This window comes from Colossoma macropomum, unplaced genomic scaffold (genome assembly GCF_904425465.1).
Source record: "Colossoma macropomum unplaced genomic scaffold, Colossoma_macropomum, whole genome shotgun sequence".
NCBI lineage: Eukaryota > Metazoa > Chordata > Actinopteri > Characiformes > Serrasalmidae > Colossoma > Colossoma macropomum.
The window spans coordinates 8,403,082-8,421,728 of record NW_023494786.1 but is presented as its reverse complement, the minus strand read 5'-3'; the positions used below and the strand labels follow the sequence as shown (position 1 = coordinate 8,421,728).

Genomic DNA, 18,647 nt, shown 5'->3' with positions numbered 1-18,647 from the left:
TTAAGTAATTTTTTGTGTTTTAATGAAAAATATTGTGATTTTATTGTGAAAAACAATTTTATTTGAACAGCTGTTCAAAGCTGTGTTTGCTAATCATGTACTGGCTAGTGTTTTTGAGTTCTGCTCAAAATGAGCTAAAATTGTCAGTACCAAAGCAATCAGTTCTGATATTTTTTAATGATTATACAGTTGTTGACAGCCACTTTATGTCGTGATTCATTCATATGTTTTACTCATATGAGCTTACTTGACACATTCTCACTGCAAAAAACACAAATATTGAAAACAAACATGTTTCTTGGTGAAACACCATTTTATTATGAACCTAGTTCTAATATTTCACAATATAGCATCGGATCTAGAGGAGAATGGACAATCAATGACAGATGCTCATGCTAGCCAGCACAGACGGTGACAACCCATGGATGCAGAGTGAGATCCAGGCAGCTAGGGTTGGGCAGGGCTTAGGTCTTCAGTCATAATGATGCTGGGAAGATCGGTGGTGTTGACTGGGGCCAAGTCGGTCTTTCCAGTCAGGATAGAGAGCACTCAGATTGCGGCAGAGTTATTTTTTTGCCCTTACAAATGCACTGGAATAATAATTATCATCATATAATACTTAAACTACAGCCTTATTTTCAATTAATTCCAACAGGAGTGTCTATGTTCTGGGCACCATACTGCTGTCTCCGTATATTGGATTTCTGAACTGATATTCGGAAGGAGCTGCTGGAGAGAAATGAGAACAGAAAAACACAGTAATGTTGATATCTTGTTCATGCAGTATCAGTGTACCTAATGATAGGGTTCATAATCATGTAAAAGGCTTTTCCACAATGGAAAATAAGTGCACATGGAACCCCACCTATCTTATGATACAGTCTTTAGAGTATATATAGTAATATATAGAGATAAGATTTTATACCTATTATGAAATATTTAATGGTCTCACTGTAAAACATATTTTAAAATGAGTGTTTTTTTTATTATAATTATTCAACTAAAAAATTACTTTTACTATTTATTTAGGTTGAATAAACCATTACGAAGTATTTACCACGTGAATTATTTTTTAGGTAGATCTGATGAGCCATTTTTTACAGTGTATCATGATAGTTGTTGTTTGTCTGTAAATACAGTAAAGTCAGAGACCATCCTTCATGTATTTTATTTCCAGTCAAAATGGCCATTAAGTACAATTTATTCATTTTTCAACTTTAGGAAAATGGTAGACAACATATATTTAGTATTTCAGTATTTAGTGTGTGTACCCTGAGGTTATTACAGCTTCTGTCCTTTTTTGGGAGACTTGCTTTCAGATATCTGCAGGGATATTCTTCCACAACTCCAAAGTTCAGTCAAAAAACAATCAATGAGGTGGTCAATCCATTGTTCAGAGAGCACCAGCAGCTTCCTTGTTTGATTTTCTTCTTTTTTGTCTTTTCTCAGTAGGGGTTTCTTGACAGCTACACATCCTTTCAGACTGATAGGCCCAATCCCATTTCACCCTTCACCCCACCACTTAGCCCTTAGCCCTCTGTTTTGCACGTTCATGCCTAGGTGTAGTGTGTCCCGAATGTTGTTAAGATAGAGGGATAGGGTGAAGTGTTAGGTCTACATGGTCCTCCAAACAGAGGCTTTTCAGAGCCGCACTCCAAACAGAGTGTTAGGAGAAAAAAAGAAAAACCAGCAAGATGGCGCCACAAGGCACCAAAGAAACCCACAAAAAGTGAGTATTTTAATTAGTAATTACAATAACCATTGTATTATCTTAGTTTAATGTCTTTTCAATGTATTATGGTCATTTTCTTCATGACAAGGATAAAAATCGCTAGTAGTTTGCTGATGTCTCAGTAGCTAGCTGGCTAAATTTTCCGTTCCGTCGCACCCCCCTCTTTTAAGGCATATGATTCCCAGCAGTGAGGTTGCTGAACTTTAGCACTCCTCTGCTATCACTGCAGACTGGCAGGGTCGCCTACAGAGCACCTCTAGTAGCCTGTTAATGAAGTAATATTCTTTTTTATTTGAGGGTCCCATTTCATAGGGCAAGATTTCAACCACTACCCCTTGTAACTTTGTTCCAAGGGGCAAGATGACACTCGAAAACAAGGGGTAAAGGTAAAAATAAGAAAAGGGATTGGGCCACTGTGTTGTCTTCTTACACTGGAAGGATGGACAGAAACAAGAATCAAGACAGAAGCAAGAATTGGAGCTTGATTTTCTCCTCTCTCTCAAAGATGAAAGCTTTAAGTGCCATGTATCTGATGGGAACAGTTCAGGTCTACCAGGTCTTCCATGGTTGTTAGGAGACCCAGTTTCTCTACATTGTATAATCATTATTTTGGGTTCCAGTTTTAAGTCCTGTTTTTCACTTATTCTTCTTTGACTGTGCCCTCCATTATGACCTTCCTTATGCAGTCTTACATCTAATCTTCTCAAAAATATCTCCTGAAAAAGGAATAACTTGTACTTAATGGCAGTTGTCACAGGAAATTAAATAAATGAAGGGTCGTTTTTGACTTTTGACTTTGACTTTTGTCTCTGACGTAGTTCTAAGTGTCTTTGGGCAACAAGATTCTACTGGAAGTCGCTCTGGATAAGTGCATCTGCCAAATGCTATGAATGTAAATAAATGTGTAAGAGATTTGTTCATAATGTTCTAAATGGTTCTTACTTTAATTTGTCATGAATATTACGCAGTACCATGCAAAAGTCTTTGGCAGCCAGGAGAATTGTTTAAAATGATTTATCCTGGCAAAATGTTTTTGCCAGTAAAACAAAAAGAGATTAAAAAAGAGAAAAATATATAAATAAACATAACTACGGTAAAGCACAAAAAGAATTCCATATTTTGAAAAAGGTTGAAGAATTATTAGAAGAATACAGTAAGTAGAACACAGGTTTGTGACCTGTGAATAAAATCACAGTGTGAATAAAATCACAGTGTTGTTTATTCAGTTAATTGTATTTATTCTACTGTTAATGAATTTATTGTTGTTCTTTACAAATACATGCCCAAATAAGTAGCTTTACATATTATTTTCTGTGAGGCCTAAGACGTTTGCACAGTGCTATATTTTGAAAGCAAGACAAATGTAGAAAATCGCAGTCCAAAAGATATTGACAATAACATATTTGTTATTTGTTGTATTACATCTGCAGTTTTTGGCACTATGAACTTATGTTAGTATCATGGTACCTGTAGGCAGCTTATATGTTGCAGTGACTGTTGTTTCTCAATCTATTAAGTAACCTGAATAAAGAAAAAATACTTACATTGTGTTTTTCTCTTGCGTTGTTTTTTCCTCTTGCCAGCACTGCTGGGCTTGTAGATTTCTGACTGGTTGGCTGGAAGATTACAGAGCACAAGATTTTAATAGTTTAATAAAAAAGCATTGTTATCAGCCACTGTTATGGGTGCTAAAGAAAAAACCACAGACGTACCATAGTATGATGGACTTGAGCTTGACTGATCAGGTATTTCTCTGAAAGCTGAGGACAACAGTGGCATTTCAGTCACCCTGTTCATTGTATTTACCTGCATGTCATGAGGGAATAATGATGCCAAAAATGATGAATTACCATTGTTTTGAGGTTGTGGCCTTATCCGAACAGAGCGGGGATCATGCTCATCATTTTCTTTAAAACAGAACAGGAACATAGTTTAAATTAAGTTTAGATTACCAAATGGCAACAAGAGATGAATAAAACATGAAAACAGTTTATCATACAATGTATCATACTATGTGCAAAAGTATCACAGATATCCAAAACCAATATCAACTGCTATTTACACCAAGGTCAAATGAACTGGCATGTTGAACTAACTGCATCTTTTCCCACTGTGAACTTTTTGACTGTCCTTATAAGTAGTTTTATTTGTCAAACGTGGATAACAAAAAGAAAGGAGCATATCATACCATAGACAGTTGTATTACTACGGTGACCTGTAGGGAAAAAAAAGAGAAGAGGAGAGAGGTACGATCTGAACTGCTCTGCTCAGGTGTATTTCACTTTCAGTTATCAGTTATTATCAGTTCAGATTTACGTTCTTTGTGAACGCACTGAGAGAATAATCTGTCCTGCATTAAAGTATTTCAGTCGTATGCAAAAGCACCCTTAGTCAAATGACATGATTTGTTAAATTTCTAAGTGAAAATAAGTTCCACCCCTTAAAAAGGTCACATAGATTTCACATGTGAAGTGTGCAAGCAGACACGTGTGAACAAAGTATGACCATGTAAGGTGACATGAAACGACACATGGTGACACATTTTTTTCCACATGTGACAACCAGGGTGGGAAATAACGAAGTATGATCGATCACTTTAGATATATTTGCACATCTGAATCTAATTGGTTCAAAAAAAAACAATTCCTGGCATATTCCAGAAAAAAAAACACTGATATTAAAATCAGTCATTTGTATGATTTTGAAGATGATGCATGCAGGTCTAATAAAAACCATTATTTACATTCAATGCCATGGCTGCATCTATTTAATTAACCCTTACTAAAGAACACTAGTTTAAAAAATCATGTACTTTTATACTTCTTCTTATGTACTAAAATGTAAATCACACTTCTACTTTTACCAGAATATCACCAGAGCACTTGTACTTTTACTTGACTAAGGGGTTTGTGTTGTTTGTTCTACCTCCTCCGTTGACAACGTTTTTTCACATGTAATCACACATTTTTTTTGCATGTGTGTGAAACATAACGTGAAACATACAAAAACTATGTGTTTATTCATATGTAAATTCTTTTTATTTGCTGAATTTAATATTTTATATATATATATATATATATATATATATATATATATATATATATATATTTGTTTTTTTTTCAATATGTTAATTAAAATCAGTACTTAAACATAAACTAAGTCAAAATAGCATTGACCACACCGCCTGGCTATTTGCCCTAACCCTGCCTGGTAAATCATGTGACTATAACACACCAAAACACCTATATTTTCATGCTTTCCATGAGCACAAAGGAGGCAGCTACTGGAGAAGCTGTGTTCAAGGGTGAATTGTAGAGTGAGGTTATTTAGTATTAACCAGAACATAAATGAGAGTAATTTCCATTACTCCACATAATAATTAAGCGAATAAATAATTAAAAATATCAATCTAACAGTAACAATTGTTAAAGGTAAATTCATTATCTTGGACAAGAGAATGATGCTGGTTGGTATAGTGTAGTGAATAACACTACTGCCCTTTAGAGAACTGGGGTTTGATTTCCCATCTGGGTAAATACAGAATATGCATTTCAATGAAGTACACAAATGCTCCAGATAGAGAAAAGATGTGTTAAAGATACACGACACTTAGGCAGAGTGGAGAATGTCCATTTACAAATGGTCAAATACAAATAAAAATGTCAGCCTGACTTGAAGAAAAAAGTTGCTGCGTGTACAGACTCTCTACTTCAAAGGTAAAATACACACATAAAAATTTTCCACTTCCACTGAGGCTGTAAGCTTCAGCTAAGGATGATTGATGGTTTGAGTTTTTTTAGCTTGCCGGTGTTGTTTTCTTTGGCTTTTATTAGGTACATCTCTCAGCTGTCCGATTTTGATTTATGTTGTGGAAGTTGGGGTAAATGTTGTGTGTGTTAAGAGTGGTCTTTTTCAGGTAGCCCAGCTCAACACAGTAACTTTTCTGCTAAACAATAAAAATAAATGATAAATAATATAACTTTACATTAAGACATCATAGTTGTCCATGTGCCCATGTCCATTATTATTGTCTTAAATAAAAAAAAATCAATTACTCCTTCACATCAACTCAAATTGTTGCAAAGTGCAAAAATGTAGTCATATAGACAAATTTAATTTTAGAAAATGCACATATACAGATATAAGTGTAGATGTAAGCAATATCTGTAACAAATCAAACAGGGACAGTATCCTCAAGAGAAAGAGCTTTTTTGAGGACAAATTGTATTGCTGACATATAGGCTAATACTGTTGAATCAATATCAAGAATTGTATTAAAGAGCATATAATCGTGTAAGTGTAAATGGCATGATGCTACTATGAACACTAAGTTTACATAGCAACATCATTCTGTTGTATATGTCATTTGACAAGGGGTGCCCAAACCTTTGCATACAACAGTATATTGCAATCAGGGGTGCAACAATGCATCATGAGTTTGTGATACCGCAGTGCAAAAATGTGATGGTGCACTGTGGAGAATGGACATTCTGTTAATTATGGCATCAAATATAGTTGCATTGTTGTGAGAGTCAAACAACCTGCACAAATCAACAACCCACGCCAGCATTTCAGTATATGGGCATTCAAACACATTTTGGTACACTTTATAACCAAAAGCATGTGGGCACCCCTCCTAAATATTGAATTCAGGTGTTTTAGCCACACACATTGCCAACAATAGCCATACAATCTGCATAGACAAAAACTGGCAGTAGAATGGGTGGTACTGATGAGCTCAGTGACTTTAAACATGGCACTGTTATAGGACGCCGGCTTTGCCACAAATCAGTTTGTAAAACTGATCTGCTAGACGCCACACTCACTACAGAGTTCCAAACTGACCCTGGAAGCAACACCAGCACCAGAACTGTGCGTTGGGAGCTTCATGAAAAGGGTTTCCATGGCCAAACAGCTGCACACGAGCATTAAGGTGGTGTGAAGCATATCGCCACTAGACTCTGAAGCAGTGGAAATGAATCATCTGGAGTGACTAATTATGCTTCACTACCTAAGACATGTTTTGACAAGTCTGGTGTGGAGGAACTTCAGGGGCCTGAACAGAGTCCTGACCTCAACTCCACTGAATACCTTTAGGGTGAACTCGATCATCAATTGCAAGCCAGACCTTCTCATCCAAGACCTTTTCAACCTGACCTCAAAAATGTTCATTTGCCTGAATGGGCACAAATTTCCGCACACACTCTACAAAGCCTTGTGGAAAGCCTTCCCAGAAGAGTGGTGGCTATTACAGCCGCAAAGGGGAGCAAACTGCATTTGACTGGCCATGAAGTTGAATGGGATCACCCGACAAGCTCAAATAGGCATGACGGTATAGTGTATTTGTTTACATAATTACGTATTCATCTCACATTAAGCAAAATCTAGGGTATAAACAATACGGAAATATTTCAAACAAGAATATAACCAAAAATACAACAAGTTTGCCCACCATATGTTGTGCAAGTTCTGTATGTCAGCTAGTCACATACGCCTGCACCACAAAGATAAATCACTTAATAAACCCAACTTCTTATGCTAGCTGCATGCAAGAAAACAAGTTTTCGTTTTTATTCATAATTATGCTGGGATATTTGAACACTATTCATTTAAAAATGCCCATATTCAAATAGCAAAAATAGTTAAAATGCCCCAATTGAAAATGGTGGTATTTGAACTCCTTCTATTACATTGCATACCTGTCTGTCCATGGTGCCTATCGGGTTCTGCCCTCTCAGAACCACTATACTGGCCTTCACACGGTCCCCTTTCAGCGTTTACATAATTGTCCTCGTCTCCGTCTGTATCTTCGTTTCGGCTGTCACGCTCTTCTCCTTGCATGTTTTCATAATCCTCCCCATGTGCCTCTCCGTCCATGTCTTCATAGTGACCGTCACTTTCCTCTCTCTCTGTGTTACGCGCTGTTCTCTCTTTGTTCTCGGCTCCTGGTTATATGAGAAAATCCATAAAAAGGTCAAATTGTTGAATAAACACCGGTGTGTAAAATCAGCTGGACACCAAATGGGACTCACCCTGGATTTCTGGCGAGTTGACGTAATAAGAATCTGTTGATCTTTTTAGACACATTCCTGCAAAATTAAAAACAGTACTATTTTCTTGACCTGTAATTTAAGAAAATGACCAATCAAAAGGAATGAAGTCAAATAACGCTCACCTCTGAATTCAAAGGCGAGGCTACATGCTATCATGAGCAGAATGACGCCTCCTATTCCAGCAACAATATAGTACCATTGTAAAGTCCAACCTGCACCAGCAAAAACAGCAAAAACAGCTAATGCTAATGCTTTCCCTGGGTCACTCCATGAAAAGCGTGCCATTTGAATCCACAACATTCAATGTCTTGTGTTAGAGAAAGAAATCAACTTATGCATGTTTTTAAAAGCTTAAATATATTACTTCAAAACAATTTCACATTATGTGTGTATGGGGAAAGTTTTTTTAACATATTTTTATTAAATGCAGGTTTTTTTACATGTCCGTGTGAAATATTACTAAATAAAAGTTGAAATAACATCACGGCCTTGCTTTGCTCAAATGTATATGGATTATTCTACTGCATTGGTTCAAAGTCAGGGTTCAAAACACTAAATGTAAAATATATTTGCGCTGAGTGACCCTATGCCTTAATTATGTTATTTTATTGTAATAAATGATCGAGCATTCTACTGTGGCGCTACCAAAACAAACACAGCGCCACCAAAACTTTACCAGATGTTTCAGTAGAGACTGCTTCAGCAGTGACTATTTTAGCTCATTTTGAGCAGAACTCAAAAAAGCTAGCCAGTACTATGCAAACTAGTAAACGCAGACTAGAAGACTAGCAGTGTAAATCTAAACCTTTTAACTTTACGTTAAAAGAAAAATGTCTCAAAAAATGAAAAAATGGCAATAAAATTAAAGCTTTATTTTCACAAGTGTACATACTGAGGGTAGGGGTTGGGACAGAGACCTCCTAATAGAAAGTATCCTATAAATGATGATTTTGGACATATTTAGCTTATGACTATAAATGCCTTGGGTTTAAATAGAACACAGCAAATAAGGTCTGAATACCCTGCTTTTATATATATATATATATATATATATAATATATATATATATACATATATATATATATATATAAATTAAAATATTGATCAAATCATAAAAATAATATAGTGTCATATTAAGTGACATGATGAAGAATCGATATCATTTAAACCTTTAGAGGAACTTCAAATTCTGGTAAATTTAGCTGCTATTTAAAATTGATTTCTCTATCCTCCATCGAGTATTACATGTCCACCCTGCCACATAAAGACAGACAGAGGATTTTTTTATGAAATGATTTAAAAGAAATAAATATAATAAACATAATGAAATAATCACAGATTTTTTTCAATCTTTTTAAGATCTTTTGATTTCCTTTAAAGTGAAATTGAAAGATTTAGATTCATCATGAGTTTCATTTTTAATTAAATAAAAAACTTTACTCAAAAAATGATGCCCCACATTTTCATGTCACTAACGAAACACTGAGAGTTTTAGTCCATAGACGGAGCCTTATTTTAGACACACCATTGCTTTTTAGAGCAGGAGGTGAGACTGCATCCCTGTCCCTCATGACCACATAGTGAGCAGTTAGATAATGTTTTGAGTAAATTTGTCCCAGAGTCTCAAATTCAACATGTATGAGCTGTCACTATCAAACACACATACTTTCTGTAATTAAGTAAACTTTTTTGTTTTAATGTAAAATATTGTGATTTTATGTGTGTTCAAAGCTGTGTTTTTGAGTTATGCTCACAATTAGCTAAAATGTTCACTACCGAAACAGTCACTACTGAAACATTTGGTAAAGTTCCAGTAGAGTTATGATTGTTTTCATAATGACAAAATGGAATGTTCAGTCATTTGTTTTAATAAAATAAACCTAATAAAGGTATTGAGTCACTCAGAGCAGGAAGATTTTAGTATAAAGTCCAGTTTAGTTTTAAGTTTCAGATGTATTTTGAACTCTGATGTGAATGATCCATAAATTAAAATTCAGACAAATTTGTCATTTTCTAACAACTTGCAACTGATCATACTCTTAATTATTCAGGATGAAAAAAAACTACTTTTTAAAACCTACTCTTTAGCTATGTGGTGTTCTTGATGTTTATCACATAGTTGTAATCATTTATAATGTTCACTAATTCTCTTACACAAAGAGCGAATTAGTAACCATTAAGACAAGTGATATATTTTGAAGTTTTGAAAATTGTCTTTGAGTACTACTACCCAGCTGTGATGCCCACCTGTGGCCTTACCTCCCCCCTGTACATCTCTCTGCGAAAGCTGTACTCTGTGGCACTCCTGGCTTAGTCTGCAGCAGTACGTGCCCACGTCAGAGGCCTGCAGCTTATGAATGAGGATGGAGAAGTTTCCTCTGTTAAACAGGTAGGGGAACACTACCACTCTGCCACCTCTGGGATCCTCAAAGGTGACGTTTCCCTCAGGCCTGATGCTCAGGAGGCTGGAATTCTGGCTCCATGTTGCTTCGTCTGTTTGGTTCGTTTTCTGAAGGAGGCATGGGAGCGACGCGCTTGAGCCCAGAGTAACGCTGACAGTGGTGCTGTTACATGTTTCTCCGCATTTTAGTCCTCAGCAAAGACAAGAACCATCAGGATGTTACAGCTCAGGTTTTATACTAAAGGCAGTCACTCAAACCTTTACTCTTAGTACTCTTTATGCTTTGTGGTGTGAAACCAATCACACAATATCTCTTTATACCCACACGATGGAAAAGTCATCAAAACCAATTTACAGTAGGAGTCATGAAGGTGTAAACATAATTTGTTAAAGCAGAGTGTTCAGAACTTACCATTTGTTGATGAGAGCACACCAAAAAATGTCAAAAGCCGAATAAAGCACTTCTCATGCATGTCATACCAGTAACTAACACCACGTTACAACCAAGATTTGAAGGCAGCACAGAAACAGATACGTTGTAGGTGGATGTCCTTTGTCATTTCCTGCAAACAGACACCTACTTCCACAGCCAATGAGTGGACATCTATTGCATTAGCACTTTCACCAGAGTGATTTGATTGAATTTTGTTTATCACACACTACTGACACAGCGCTTGTGACGGGCCGAAAATGCTGTGCTGTTAATTCAGTAACATCAGCATCGCTCACTGTTGAAAATAAACACAGACACAAAAGAAACGTTTAGTAGGTTCGCTACTGATGACAGGTTGAGTTTAGCTTGCACTGAGGCTGTATTTGTGTCCTCCAAAACCTTTTCACCACATCCTGTCAGAAGATGAAAGCTAGGTGCACAAGGCACCATCACTTGCATTACCAGAATCACCAGAATAGCGTACAGAAAAAACATTTTTAATAAAAGCTCACTTTTTTATTTGGATTATTATAATAAATGTCATTTATGCCTTTTCTGACAATCAGGTTTGGGATTTTACAGAATATAAGTATTGGGAATACGTATTCAGAAAACAGAAATTGAGTCTCTGCATTCAGTCCATGTTACAATTTGTAACAGCAGTATTCAGAATATCACTTTTTACGTTTTTAAGAATTACTTTTAGAATATTCACAGACAACATAAAAAATATATACAACCTTTAAAAGAAACTCCATCAACGCTTTTTATTTGCTATTTTAAAATCAGTGCATGACGCACTCTGAAATAATTAATGAATTAATTTTAATTAAGTGACCCTTATTAGTCCCACAATGGGGAAATTTCACTTCCGCATTCGACCCATCCGTGCAGTGAAACACCACATACACACTACTGAGCACACACACACACACTAAGGGGCAGTGCCCACTTGCCCAGAGCAGAAGGCAGCCCTATCCACAGCACCCAGAAAGCAGTTGAGGGTTCGGTGGCTTGCTCAAGGGCACTTCAGTCATGTACTGTCAGCTCAGGGGATTGAACCTGCCAACTTCCGGCCACAAGGCTGGTACCCTAACCTCCAGCTCACGACTGCCCCCGAAACAGAGCTCAATCAACAGATTGTTTACAAACACTGAAGATCCGAACAATTCTGCGGTTTAAGAACATATGATGAACCTGACATAGACTTTTTCTAAAATTTTTCTTACAAATTTAAGAAAAAAACTGGAAGATATTGGTGAATGAGGCCCATTGTTACTGAGCTCTGCTAAAGCCTAAGTAGACTGATAAATCAATGTGATGATCAGTTATTAATCTCAGTTTTACTGAGCTCTACTAAAGCCTGAGTAGACTGGCAAGTCAACTGATGATCAATTATTAATCTTTAAGCTCTTTTGAGGAATGGTTGAAGTGAACAGTCCTCTCAGAGGGCCCCTGGACAGACGGTGGTTCCACTCAGGGGGATTGTGGGAGTTGTGGTGGACTAAAGCAGGCGATAAGAGCAAAAACAAAAACAGTTGAGAATTTCAAATTCTAAGTAATTTTAAATAAAAAATATTAACAGAAAATTACATGAAAAAATTTGCCCACCAGTAACAGTGTAGAACCATTAAAATGAGTTCTTTCCTATGTGTTCAAAATGAATTGTAAATGTATTTTAATTGCATTCTGAATATGTTACATTGTTATGTTTGGTAACAGAATATGTTACCGAAAACATTCAGTACAGTGTATTCAGTTTTTAGCCATCACTACTTAATACTATAGTGCAGTGCAAATTTCTGTATGATGTGTAAATAGTACATACTAATAAATACTAGAATCTTACATATGCAAAAGTTTGAATACCCCCAGTCAAATTACATAGTTTTTCTGTATATTTTCAAAGTGATAATATGTTAACACATCCTCTACAGAGAAAACAAATAAATCTGGCACTTTTTTATTTTAGAGCACAGTTTCTATTTATTTGCTGAAGACGTTTTAACTTATTTTCACTCTTTGACCAGCAGCGTTCAAACCTTTCTATTTATTTATTTATTTAAAAGCTTACAACGGCTCAAAAGAGTGTCAACTGCCTCTGTCAAACAAGGACATTTTCACCCAAAAGTCAAAGTCAGGCTTGATGAAACACAGCATATTTTCAGTTCAGCTTTGCAACACAGAGTTGCATGCAGCCCACAAGAATCATGTGATCTTTTCTGAACACTTCAAACCACAGGGTTTCCTCTTAGTGCTATCTGTTTTCTGCTTACTACCTCTACAATTGCTATGGAGATTACATGATACATATTGTTGTTCTTTGTTGAAGCAGATCCACTGCCTACATGTAAAGTAGAAACATGACCTTCCACTCATAAGGTCTTAAAGATTCTAATTTTAAAGATTAAATCCACCAATTTTGTAAAGATGTAAAAAAAAATGAGATACAAAAAAAGTCATTCAGAGTGGTCTGATGTGAAATGGTTCATTGTAGAAGATTTTTTTACATTGGTAGTGATAGGAACCAGAGGTCATGCTGTTTCCACTATCACTGATATAGCCATTTTATTTACTTTCCAATAACACCAGCAAACCTATGTGTGTCTTCTGAGTTTTTATATGTAATGTTCTTTGTTAAATAGTAGTAAATCTGAAAAAAACAAGCTTCTTTTGGGGACTATTTTGCTTTATAACCCCCTGCATGTGCCTCTCCACCATGAATGGATTTAAAATCTAATCTCAAAACTCAGCAAGTTTCTCTAGAACAAAGCATTTTACATCAAACCACTCTCAGTGACTTTGGTTACATCTTAAGGACTTAATTATGGAGAAACTTCACAAAAATTGGTGAAATTCCCCTTTAAAGTTCACTATATAGATGTACTATTACAGAATGTAATCCATCTGATATCATGTGTAAACTGTCAGTCACTCTCTGCCCTATTCATTTGCAGGACACTACTGGCCAGATATTATTTGGGTAATGGGACCATTTCCAGCACAGCAGTGACAATGACATGATAGGCGCATGGTAGTGTGTCTGGTGTTGGTATGAATGTGTCAACATGGAGGTGTTGCGGGGGGTTTTACATACGTCAGCGTAACTGCAGGGGTGAGAATATTGCACCCCCAAAAAATTTCCAGCCAAGAGCAGCTCATCGGTCAACAACTGACCTTGGATAAAGAGCTCTACTGTACTTTTTACCAACGAATACATAAGCAGAACATGAGCATTTCAGTTGAAATCTTTACTGAAGACTCCATCCAACAGCAAAATATATATTATAAAATGTCTTACCTGAATGTTTGTTGCAAGCATTTTTAAACAAGCTTTAAATATCTATTATACGCTTCAAGTACCCTTGTACTGCTGCTAAAGCACCCGTTAACATAGTGCGAAAAAGTATGTAGACACCTGAGCATCACACCTACATGTAATTGTTGGACATCCCATTCCAAAACAATGACCCAACAATCCCCCAACATCCCCCCAAAAACACCAAACTAAAGGTCATGCTGTCAATGGAGGAGTAAGCATTGACAGGTTGCAGTATGTGGCAATTTTGTCATACCTGCTGTCAGTGTGCAAAATACCCCCTGGTATTTGGAGGGGTCCCATGAATACTCCAGCACTGGTTGACTGTTAACTCACTCACCATAGCGATGCTAGCTTCAGCTTGCAACAAAATGTTTGGTTTCATTTTTTTTTTTTTTGGGAAATGCTCTTGTCTAGCATGGTAATACAGTCTTCCACACATTAATTGAGATCTTACACATCTCCTATTCTGTTTTTGGTTTAAAAAATGAGAAACAATTCATTCTTTCCACCAGTCTCTTGAGAAATTGGGCAAGTTTAAGATTGACAAATAGGTATCACGGGCATAGTTACAGTTGCTAGGCTATGAAAAACAAACTGGGTGAACCAATCTGCTAAAACGCCACCCTGAGGCAGACCAGTGCTGCAGATCTAGTTAAGTATACCAAAGACAGAAGCTCAACTGTGGCTGAAGCAGCTAAACAATGACCTTTCCCTGATTTTGTATTTGAGGGTTTATTTATCCCTAACAGACAGCATAATGTGCCATGGCTGGACATACATGGACACAAAAATACAACTGTTTTTAAACTATTCTTTGTTATGTTTGTGATGAAAAAGTCAATACGGCCTTCAAATTTTGTTGAACCATTTAATTCTGTTAAACTTAGTTTGGGTGAGAGGGTGTGGGAGGGGGGTGAGCCACATCACTGTTTTTAGTTCTCTGTTCTGTTTTCTACACTGGTTTCTGTATTTGTAGATATAGTTCCTACACTCAATTTGTTAACTATGCAGATAGATACAGCTTCTCTAGAATTAATTCTATATAGCACCACTGGCTTTTGTTGATGAGTAGAAAGGTCATTTTGATTTCATGAAATATTAGCGGGGCACATAGCATTCGCAAATGGAAGCAAAACTCATCTTTTGCAACTTAATGTTGGCATAGCACTTCTACAGGAAACACACCTTTGTATTAAGGATATTAATAGAATTAATAATGGCTGGGAACTGTTTCATTCCAGATTTAACTCCAAAACCAGGGGCACAGCGATATTTAATAAAGACATTTAATATAGGACATTCTTTTTGAAACCAGGAAAACTATTGCTGACCTAAATGGTAGATATATTATACTAACTGTTTAACAAATCTATGACTGTGCCATGCATTTATGCTCCAAAGCGGGATGATGAAGCATTCATTAACTCTTTCTTCTCTTCATTACCAAATGTATTCAGCCATTCTCTCTAAAAGGGAACGATTATAACAGCATATTGAGTCCTAATTTGGACTGCTCATCTTGTAGACCTGCTTAAACATCAAAAATGGTATCTGTCCTAAGGAATTTCAGCATACAGTCAGGCTTGCATGATCCATGGAGATTTAAATATTCAACAACTAGAATTAGTCTCCATACAAAATCTGAATTGGCCTCTACAGCAAGGGCAGACAGTATGGTGATAAATCTGGTAAGCTCATGGCGCATCAGGCACGGCAAATCTTTAACTTCATGGCTAATAAGACAGATTAAAACTTCTCTTGGCTCTGTAGTCTCTGATCCTATTCAGATTAATAATGTGGTTCATGATTATTACATGAAATTGTATACTTCATAATATGAAAGCAACCCAAGGACAATTGACTCCTTTTTTGAAGGTTTAATTCTTCCTCAGTAAAATGAGTCTGAAAAGCCTTGCCTTAAGAATGTGCTATCAGTAGAGGAAGCTGAAGACGCTATCAAAAGCATGCAAACAGACAAGAGCCCACGTTCTAACCAGGTCGTTGCATATCTGAATTCTCTATATCGCTCTCCTACAGCCAGAATTAAAATGAATGGTTATTTATCCAAAACAGTATTTCTTGGAAGGGGATGTCGACAAGCGTGCCCCCTTAGCCCCACACTTTTCACTCTTTTTATTGAGCTGCTGGTACAGGCAATTAGAGAAGATAAGGATATAACAGGCCTATGAAATAAAAACAGATTATAAAACGGATAGTTCCGGACCTAAAATCTGATTGGCTGAGTCATGTTCGAAGCCGTTGTAAAAGGTTGGTCAGCTAGCCAACAAACTAAAAGATAGCAAACATGCTAAACAACTCCAACATTAATATCACAGGCTTGAAGTAAAGTACTCATGATATGAATCACTGAAAAAAGGCAATACAATATAAAGTCTGAAGAATGTTACCTGAATGGATTACACGCTTCAAATGTCCACGTTTCATTCAGAAACATCCCAAACGGCTCTGTGTTCCCTAGCTAAATAGTGTACTGTCTAACATTAAGTTTAGAAATTCTAGCTTCTGCTGTCAAATAGTGCACTGCTTGTTGAGTATGAATGTGGATGAATCCCAAATGACCATTTTTTTAGCTATATTATGCATTGTTGGGTTTCTATGTAGTGTGCTATGTAGGGAGCTGGGAGCTGTTTGAGATTCAGCCCCAGCGTGAGAAAAGTGGCGTCATCAGACTCGCGGTGGTAATTTGGTGACCAAAAAGTACTTATAAACTGAAAGTATTTGCATTAAACAGTGCTATGTTACATATGTTCACTGTTATATGAAAAAAGTTGTTTAAAAAATCATGAAATGTCTGCAGTTTACAGTGATTGGTGACCAAACGTTCTTCTCCTCATTCAGCAGTCAATGGTTGCTTAGCAATGATACCGTACTCTAAAGGAACTACATTTCTTGTGGGAATACTTGTTTATGTTGATTATTATTAATAATAACTTATATAATTATATAAAACATTATGTATTTTAATATATTTTGTGTTGGCCACCATTGTATAAAAGCAATAAGCCAGGCAGTTACTGCGTTACTGCGATTTTTTCATGGGGAAGGGAGTTTTAGGCACTCTGCTTCACGTTGTGCTAAAGAACACTCTACCCCGTGATAAAATTGCAGTAACCCATGGCCTCTTGTGGGTTATTGCTTTAATATAATATATGCTTTTATGTGGATGACATTCTTAGGACCCTTACCAAGCCTAATGCAATTTGCCTAAATTATTATCTCTGCTTAAGAACTTTGGTTAACACTCCAGCTAGAAACTATACTTACACAAAACTCAAACTCTTACCTTCAACTGTAATCTTCAGGAAAACATTTACAGAATGTGTAAATTTAAATGGAAAGGTAACACAATTAAATAGGAGTACAAATACACAGGGTTTTATCTGCCACCTATGAGCACAACTACAATACCATAACCAGACTTAAATCATGCGCAAATATACAATCATAAAGACAATCTAAAGATAAATATATTACCTAGGCTGCTTTTTCAGTCATTGCATGTAGTTTAAGCAATTTAGTGAATGGAAAAGAATAATTTCAACTTTTATTTACATAAAACAAAAACCAAGGATTAAATTACAGACATTACAACTTCCCAAGGACCAAAGTGTAACAGCTTTACTCTGTCTGGAGGATTATTACACAACAGCACAGCTGAGGTTTTTGGTCAAATAAATATATCTATAGCAGATTTTAGAACTGACCTACCCACCCCAAAAAGTTCTGACTGCAGACTGTGGGAAGGCACAGTGAAGCATAGTGTGCCTAAAAATTCAGCCCAAATGGGTAACGTCTCAAGGAGGTGTTTCAGTTTGTGTAATACGTCACAATGTATTTGACAGGAAATCACAGCTTGGCTGTGTGAAGAAATCATTGTCATATTTGATACAAGCTGAGAATTATGGTCGGTGCACCCACGTGGCTGTGCATTAACAGGAGCGTATAAAGCTAATTGGGTTTGACTAGTATTTAATGAATAATCTTTTTTGTGTTTACTTTTATTTATTAACTAGCTGTCTTTCTGAGCTCAGTTTAAGGGAACAGGCTATGATGAGATGTTTTAATGTAAATGATTAGAAGAAACATTAGCAGAGTCTATATTAGCTAAATTAACTAGGTTGTCTCCTGTTTTGTGGAGTATAACCCAGTTTTATTTTTGGTTGTTCTCAGTTCTTAAAATAGATATGGACAGATAGATAATAATGTTGAGCTTACTACTGTTATAAACAAAAAAAGCTCTTCCTCGTGTGCTCCGTGACAGGTACTGCTTTAAATGGTTTAAATCACATTTAATGACAGTTCTTGGTTTCACTGGGAAATCATTCATGAAAAAAATGAACGTTTCTTGTGGTGTCTAACAAGGTTCAGTTTTAGGGCCTTTTTCTCTATGTACATGTTACCTCTTTCTGATATCACAAAGAAACATAATGTCAATTTTCACAGCTATGCTGATGACACACAATTATACATTTACTCCATTGACAGGCTTAACCGCAGTGTGTCAGATATTTCTCAGTCTACAACTAAGTCACAAAAAAATGACACACTGATCCTTAATACTAAAATTCAGGAATAAAAGTGCCTTTTGAGAAGTTTGGTTCTTGGCTTCATTTCCACACCTGAAGTAAAAAACCTGGGTGTAATCTTGGACTCTAAGCTCTGATTTAATCCACATATAAAGTCAC

General features: G+C 36.3%; 1 protein-coding gene across 4 annotated transcripts; it reads right to left on the bottom strand.

The window, feature by feature from the left end:
• Nucleotides 1–356: 356 nt before the first annotated feature.
• LOC118799745 lies at nucleotides 357–10,809 on the bottom strand. 4 transcript variants are annotated; one of them, XM_036559769.1, is made up of 10 exons: nucleotides 10,599–10,809; nucleotides 10,033–10,377; nucleotides 7,908–7,997; nucleotides 7,765–7,821; nucleotides 7,432–7,677; nucleotides 3,921–3,947; nucleotides 3,583–3,639; nucleotides 3,445–3,492; nucleotides 3,277–3,348; nucleotides 357–729 (listed from the first exon to the last, which is right to left on the bottom strand). In XM_036559769.1, the coding sequence occupies exons 1-10, from the start codon at nucleotides 10,657–10,659 to the stop codon at nucleotides 662–664; spliced, it is 1,071 nt and encodes a 356-aa protein (XP_036415662.1). In that variant the 5' UTR covers nucleotides 10,660–10,809; the 3' UTR covers nucleotides 357–661. The 4 variants fall into 4 exon arrangements, with proteins under 4 accessions (XP_036415662.1, XP_036415671.1, XP_036415678.1 ...); XM_036559778.1 differs by having other exon boundaries at nucleotides 357–726; XM_036559785.1 differs by having other exon boundaries at nucleotides 10,045–10,377.
• Between the last annotated feature and the right edge of the window lie 7,838 nt (nucleotides 10,810–18,647).